Genomic DNA, 7,792 nt, shown 5'->3' on the forward strand with positions numbered 1-7,792 from the left:
AGGGTCAACTAGGCAGCAAAGGCTGGAAAATTATCAGCTCACTGCAGACTGATTTGGTGCCACAAGCACCTGAGAACCCATACTACACATTGCAATTAGTGCAGCCAATTAAAGACTGCTACTGGATTTCAATCCCACACTGACACACTATGACAGTTTTTGAGGTGATCAGGCACAGCAGCATTTTGTTCACGACTTCCTGACAGAAGTTTCTCTTGACTTCACACAGAAAATCATTTGCCTTTTTAGGGTAACCAGAGCCAAGGTTAGAGACCTAGAGAACAGTAGAATTACCAACTCTTACCTTCTGTAAGTCTACAGACCTTCAGTGGTACCTGCAGCTTGCTTCTACGTGTGCACAGTGGGTTTTAAACCTGCCAGACAGGCTGGGAGAAGCCAGCAGAATGACTTGGCTTGCAAGATAAAAGACGGAAAAGAAAAAATGTAAATTGCCAGCATGACAGGTGACTGCAATTTCCTGCTGTGTTACAAAGAAAAGAAAGCCAAAGTTCATTTTAGTTCCATTTTGTTGGCTGCAACATGGCAACACACACAATCATAAACTCAATGCCTGTCATACTCGATACACATCTGCTATAGATAGTGAATCTGAGATTAAGCACCACACCTATTATATGAGCAATAGCTACTAGAACACTGAGTTAACCACAACCAAGTATCATAAGTCATCATAAGATAAATGCTGATAGTTTTTACTATCTCTGTGTTTTGTTCTTCCCTTTAGGCAGGGCATAGTGTTGACATGTTGCTAACAAATATAAAACCACCACCTAGTTCATACTACTGATTCATTATCTTACACATACAGTTGAAAAGAGCAAGTTTCCACATGTATCTATTTCCACTCTAGAAAATTATTTGCTAGCAGCTTTACTATAAACGGTAGCAATTTTATTCTATTTCTCTTCTCCCATAAATTAAAAAAATACAACCAAAAAACAAGCATGCTTAGATGAAAACATCCTCCAGTTGTGTCTGAATGAGTAATTTATGCACTGTGCAGCATAAAGAAGACACACAGTGTCCACATTGGTTACAATGAAGACCAGAATTTTCCTATTGTTCCAGTATCTGCAGTTTTTCTGATCTCTGGGTCAAAACACACAGGAATAGTGACACCAGCAGGCAGTTATTTTCTAGAAAGTGTCTGTAGAGCTTCCATGCCAGGCAAGAATTTACAGACAAAAAGGACACAGCTGACACTATTTGCCTGCCTGAAAATCAGTGGCATTTAACCAAATCATAACTAATATTCAACAGCTGGGACAGAAGGCTAGGAGCTACATCTGCCCAGTTAACTATGCTTTTTCTGCAGCTCGGGAGGAGCAATATAACTACTGACACCCTTCTCATCAGAGATAAGGCACAATTTGGAATCCACAGTTCCAGAGACAATACACAATGACTGCACTTTAAGGAACAAAAAAAATCTCAAGATACAAGTACGTATTTGTCAGTCAATTGTAAATTGCTGCAAAAGGGTTTGCTGACAGCAACTCATTCCTCACTCTGCTCTCCCCACGCTCTGCAGGTCAGCAGTGAGACACTTGTGTGGAGGTTTTGTGTTCCTACCACTCTGAATTTCAAGTGTATATTCTCAGCAGTCGACACCTATGCTTCAGGACAGTCTTTATGGATTGAAAGGTTGTATGTAGATCAATCAGCAGACAACCACTGCAGGGCCTCGCCACGGGGAAACCACAGCAGGGTGCCGCTCTCCTCCAGCCCACTTGCCAAGAGACACTTTCCACCAAAACTATAACGTGAATCAGTGTCCATAAAACAAGGACACTTCCCCATATTGTGTCAGCTACATCAGAGGAGTCTTTCTAACTCAACCCCAGAGGGAACTCAGGGCAGTGAACACCAGGCTGTGTCCATCTCCACAGACAAAGCTCTGTCTGTGGCAGACATTCTTTTTCCCACCCGCTGAATCGAGGCAGGCTTGAGGGAAAAGGCTTCATTTAGGATTTGGAGAGTTGGGAGCGACATTAAAACACTTGCAGGGCGAGACCGCGAACAGCTGCTGGTGATGGCCCTTGGCTTCGCAACTCTACCTGGGCCGCAGGGAACGACATGGCCCCGCTGCTGCCCGGCTCCTGACCCCTGTGCCTCCACAGGGGCAGGGAGGGACAGGGAGGCGTCTGACACTGTCCCAGCAAGCTGGGGCACAAGAAGCCAAAGACTTGTTCCTCCCTGGAGCGACGAGTTCCTCCTCCGCCCCCGCTCCGGGCTTGGCCCTACGGGAGACGTCCCAACCCCACATCCCCGGGGTGCTCCCACAAGAAGTGCTCAAGCCGCACAGCCGCGGCTCCAGCTGCCAAGAAGCAGCGGTGTTTAGGGAATGTCACGAAAGAGGGAAGGAAAAAAAGACAAAACACAGTAAAAGCAACGCCATTCAGCTCTACTTCTTAAAAAAAAACCAACAAAAACACACCAAAAAAACCCCGCAAAACAAGAGCACCCTAAAAAAACACAAGCACAGGCTTCCCGTAGAAAGCCTCCAGGACAAGGCATCAGCAAGAGCAACGCGGCCGCGGCACTCACCCCGCCGGCCGCCGCGCTCCCTGTTCCCGGAAGCGCAGCCGAGCGGGGGGAAAGGCCGGGAGCCCGGCCCCTCTCGGGATGTAGCCTGAAGCTGAGGCGCTGCACCCTTGGCCGCCGGGAAAAGGCGGGTGTCCCAGCCTCTCCCTGTAAAATGGCGGCCCCCCGCCTCAGTGAGTCCTGGGAATCACCTCCCCTCTCCCCTCCCTTCCCTTCCCAGCCCCACCGGTCACGGCCCTGTTTCTCCACCTCTGCCTCCCTCTCGTGGCAGAGCTGAGAGAAGACACCCCCGGTCTATGAGGACTTATTAATGACTATTACTTATTTCCGAAGGTAGGATTGCTTTGAGCCAAACCGAGCTGTTGCCGTAACCAGACACGGTAGTGGCTCAACCCTTCCTCGCGTTCCTAAGCGTCTGACTGAGGCAAATAACCCTTAGGTGTAGTCTTTATTCATTTATTTAATTAATTAATTAATTAAAAGGAATCTGTGGAGCTACATGAGGGTTATTGGGAGCTGATGAAGACTTGCAGCTGAGATGCGGAAGGAATGCAAGGGGATGGCCACAGGGTGAAGGTTGGGAGGATCTAACTACAGTAATAACTCATGGGCTTTGTTTAGGGCTAAAAAGCAGGAGCTGGGTCTGATTACTGCAGGCTGGGAATACATCTAGGACCACACCAAGATAAGCGGACTTCATCATTAGGGTTAGGAGAAAGCTTTTGGCAAAATAATGTTTGTGCACAGTGCTGTGAGTGGGAGAGGTAGAAATGCCATAGCTTCTAGTGGTAAGGACACAGTTACCCATGATGGCCTGATCCTAATGACATCTGGGATTGCCACGTGAGTGCAAGGTGTCACACACTCCCCGTGGCACTGCCATGGTTGTCCCTTCAGCTTAGGAAGGAGACATTGGAGGAGCTGTGCCTCAGTCTGATGAAGGAGGGGTTCAAGTCCCACTCTTCCTGTTACAGAGAGCTTTAGGTTTGGGGTTTGCCTCTGTCCTAACAAGCGTCTCCTGTTCCACAGGGCAAGGACTCACTGATTAGGGTGAGCAAAATCTGCCAAAGAAGAGAATGGTTTGTGATTTGTTGTGTCTGATGAAGAAAAGAAAAGGGTGGTCAGCTTTGAAAGTCATTGTTGGGACTCTTGATCTCATCATCAAGACACCTGTGGCAGCTGCTGCCTCGGTACCTTCTTCATTGACTTCCACAAAAGCTTTGTGAATAACTTGTGAGATGAAAAGATCCTTCTTCACTGACATCCCTGTGAAATCAGCCTGGCGTGGGTCAAAAGCATTTTGTATCCCCATGCTGCTCAGAGGGGATTTAAGGTCGTAATTCTCTTCCACCTTCAGCTTGGGCAGGTACAGATCCACGTCAGCTTTCATCATATTGGATGATTTGGTCCATTCAGCCAATTTCTCATACGTCAGCTCTCTTTCCACCTGCAATGAGTTGAGGAAGAAAACATTTGGAATGCACATGACAGAGTCAACACATGCACAGACCAGTGTCTTAATGCTCATCAAGAATATGTAAAAAAAGACCCAACTACCAGTGACTATAGATGGAACGTGCATCATATTTAGAGGACATAATCCTACAAAGTGCTGAGTGACTTATACTCCTGTTTATTTTTTTAAAGGTGGTGAGGTGTAGGCCTGAAGCCTCAGAGTAGTTCATAATTTTTTTTTCTGTGGTGTGAAGAACATTGTTTTTATTGCAATGCATTACTTATAACAATAGTAATAGGTGCTTGATGTGTGTGTATATGGATAAATTTTCTCTTAGTAGTGATAAATAAATGGGATGCATGGGAACTGAGGTACAAATAAAAATATTTCCCCTGCTCTGTTTAGAATCTGAAACTGATCCTGGCATAGTCATGAGTTGCTGTTGATACCTTCTGGGCCAGGGTAGTCAGCACTTAGTTTGAGAAACCTCACCACAAATTATCAGCTGGAAATCCAGACTGAAAATGACATAAAAGTGAATTAATACAACCCTCAGGAGAAGATAACTCTAGGGCATGGTGATTCAGAGGTGATCCTTGCTTTCCCTATGCTATACTGGCAATAGGAAAAAAGATACAAAATATTCGGAAGATGGTTGTGTGGACATAGGTTTTAGATGTACTATGTTTGCAATGTTATCTCATGTCCTGAATCCTAAACTGAAAATCATGGTGTTACAGTTTCTGAAACAAAGTATGAGCACATCAGAGCTATTCTACTGTGATTTTGAAGCTTGTTCTTCCTGGCTCTTTTCACAGTGTATGTGATGCTGCAGTAGGAACTTTACCATCTCCAGGCCAGTAGTGTTATCACTGATGTCATCGGGTAGGAGAACGAACATGCTGAGTTCATTTTCCACATATGGCAGCTCAATGATTCTGAATTTCATGGTGGCTTCATGGAGTATGAAAAATTTATCTTTCAAAAACATCATCTGTACTGGTTTAGTCTTGGTCTGGAAAAAGATTCAGACATAAAAATTACCTTATACATTAAAAGGATGATAAAATTTACTTGCTTTATTGAACTGAAAACAAACACAAGATTCAGCAGCATCTGGATACGCAGTACCCTTTCCTTTAGACAGTATCACATGCACCTTTCCAAAGTCTTTGAGATCTTTATAAAAAATCAGCATAAACACACAAGCTAAATACCTACTGACTGAATCCCATGTAATGTATTTCTAAATTTAAAATAAAGGAATTATCTTTGATAGTCAAGTCACTCTTTGTAGGCCTTGCTATTCACCCTGTGAATTAAGCCCTCTCTGGCACCAATGTATTTGGTTTGCAAGGAAATGGGGTAGCTGCAGGGATGGCTTCTGTGAGGAGATGTCAGAAGATGTCTCTGTCAGGCAGAACCAGTTTCAGCTGGCCCCAAATGGACCTGCTACTGTCCAAATCTGACCCAGTCAGTGACATTGGTAGTGCCTCTGTGATTACATATTTAAGATGTAAGAAAGGTAAAAACTTTAAGAAAGTTTTTTAAGAAAGGGTAAAAACTGCTGCACAAAAGCAGCTGGGAGAACTATGTGAAATGATGTGGGAGAAACTGCCCTGAAAACACTAGGTCAGCGAGGAAGGAGGGGGAAAAGGTGCTCCAAGCCCTGGAGCTGAGATTCTCCTGCAGCCCATGGTGAAGGCTATGGTGGTGCAGATGTCCACCCTGCAACCCATGGAGAACCCGTGCTGGAGCAGGCTCCTGGCAGGACCCGTGATGCTGTGGAGAGCAACCCTCTTAGGAGCAGGTTTTCTAGCATCACCTGTGACCCCGCAGTGGGCTCACACTGGAGCAGTTCTTGAAAAACTGCAGACTGTGGGAAGGACCCACATTGGATGTGAAGGACTTTATCCCATGGATAGGACTCCAGACTTGAGCAGGGGAAAAGGGAGAGCTGGAGATGGGAGCTGTAGAGACAACATGTGATGAGCTGACTACAACATTAGCTCCTTTTCAGTCCCTTGCACTGCTTTGGAGCACAGGGGAGTCACGAGTAAAGTTGAGCCTAGGAGGAAGGGAGGGGTGGGAGGGGAGGCACTTTATGTTTGGTTTACTTCTCACTAACTTACTCTGAGAATTGGCAATTAATCAATTGCTTGAAGTTGAGCCTGTTCTGCCTGTGATGGCAATTGGTAAATGCTCTCCCTGTTCTTTCTCTGACCAATGACCTTTTCATCCTATTTTTCTCCCCCTATCCTATTGAGAAAGGGCATTGATAGGGAATCTTGGAGTGCACCTAGTGTTGGGCCGAGGTCACCCGCCTCCACCAACTGCTGTGACAGATCCTGAAATGGCACACGTACTGTAGTAGTTTTTGGGTACACAGTCACATCAACTGCTTCACATTGTCTGGCATACAGAAGGTATTTGCACCCTTAATCTATGTCAAACAAAATGTTTGTTTCCATTGACAAATAGTTTTGCTTGCTTTTGACACAGTCCAAAAATATGCATGCAGTCAGCTACTGGGAATTGCCAGTGCATCATTTAAATACTGTTAGCTCAATGAATAGATCATCTGAATAGACCACCCTCACACACTCAACTAAAATGACAAATTCCCTGTGAGGTTTGACACAACACCCAGGGTGCGTGTGGGAAGAACAGCTGGATGAGATCCCATGATCTCAGGGTCCCAAGAGCAAAAGTGACCTCTAGGTGTGTAAACATTGTTCTCAAAAGCAACCTGGTCCTGTTTGAAAATGGTAATTAGAGAAATTTCTCCTTGTCCTTAACATATTTTCCCTAANCTCAGAAGGGGTTTCAGATCATAATTTTCTTCCAGTTTAAATCTGGGTAAAGACACCCGCACCTTTGTAGAGTCCATCATTTCTGGATTGATCCAATCTATTAGCTTCTCATATGTGAGTTCTTTTTCCAGCTGAAGAAAAAATCCAAATTTACTTAATTACAATGAGAATTGGGTCAGTGGTATACAAGCAAAATAACTGACTATGGGGTTTTTGTTTACACAGTGCATAAGATGCAGCTTTTTTACCTTCTTACTGTGCCTCAAGACAAAACTACAAGTTATACCTCTCACTTGAGAATACTGCTCCTGCCAAGATCTTTACCAAATTTTTTTTTTTTTGGTAGCTATAATAGGGATCAATCTCCTCCATATCAAGTTTCCTTCTGTTTTATGTTAAATTGTTTGGGCTTTTTAATTTTTACTTATGGGAAAGAAACTGTAGAAGAATAGCTAACAAGGACCCAAAGAAACCAAATTCCTCTACTTCTTTACCAAATGTTCATCCTTCAGGTCAGTCAGCAGCATCATGGAAACAGTGTGCTCACAAACACCCATTGCTGTCAGTCCTAGAAAACTTTATCAATAAACTCCTTGTCCAGAGTGCCAAAGAGCCCAAACTTGTAACCCACCCTCACCACAAAGAGATACCACCCTTTCCTGTGACCCTCTCTCCAGGCAGTGAGCCACATTCCACCTGCCAGCTGCTCAGCACAGGAGATCGACAGAACAAGCTACAGGACTTGCAAAGAACCCACCAAAAATCCCTCTCTCCACATTTCATCATCACCACAACCACAGCTGACCTCTGCTCCCAAGCAGGGCCAGCCCTTCTTCCAGAGCCTCTGGCTACGGGAGCAGCACACAGCCTGTGTGGTGGCCAGGCCAGGTCCAGCGGTCTGACCCGGGATGCCACGACTTTCCCAGCGAGAGCAGTCCCACAAGAGACAGCCTTTGGG

The 7,792-nt window shown here is 45.1% G+C and overlaps 1 protein-coding gene across 1 annotated transcript in view; it reads right to left on the reverse strand.

The window, feature by feature from the left end:
• LOC107200016 (heterochromatin-associated protein MENT-like) overlaps positions 1 to 7,792 on the reverse strand; it is a 33,232-nt gene that overhangs the window by 15,112 nt on the left and 10,328 nt on the right. The window contains exons 7-8 of the mRNA XM_015617892.2: positions 4,869 to 5,036; positions 3,614 to 4,012 (exon numbers count right to left, since the gene is read on the reverse strand). Coding sequence (XP_015473378.2) covers positions 3,614 to 4,012; positions 4,869 to 5,036 — 567 coding nt within the window. The remainder of the gene's footprint in view (positions 1 to 3,613; positions 4,013 to 4,868; positions 5,037 to 7,792) is intronic.

The sequence above is a fragment of the Parus major genome, chromosome 2 (assembly GCF_001522545.3).
Source record: "Parus major isolate Abel chromosome 2, Parus_major1.1, whole genome shotgun sequence".
NCBI classification, from domain to species: Eukaryota; Metazoa; Chordata; class Aves; order Passeriformes; family Paridae; genus Parus; species Parus major.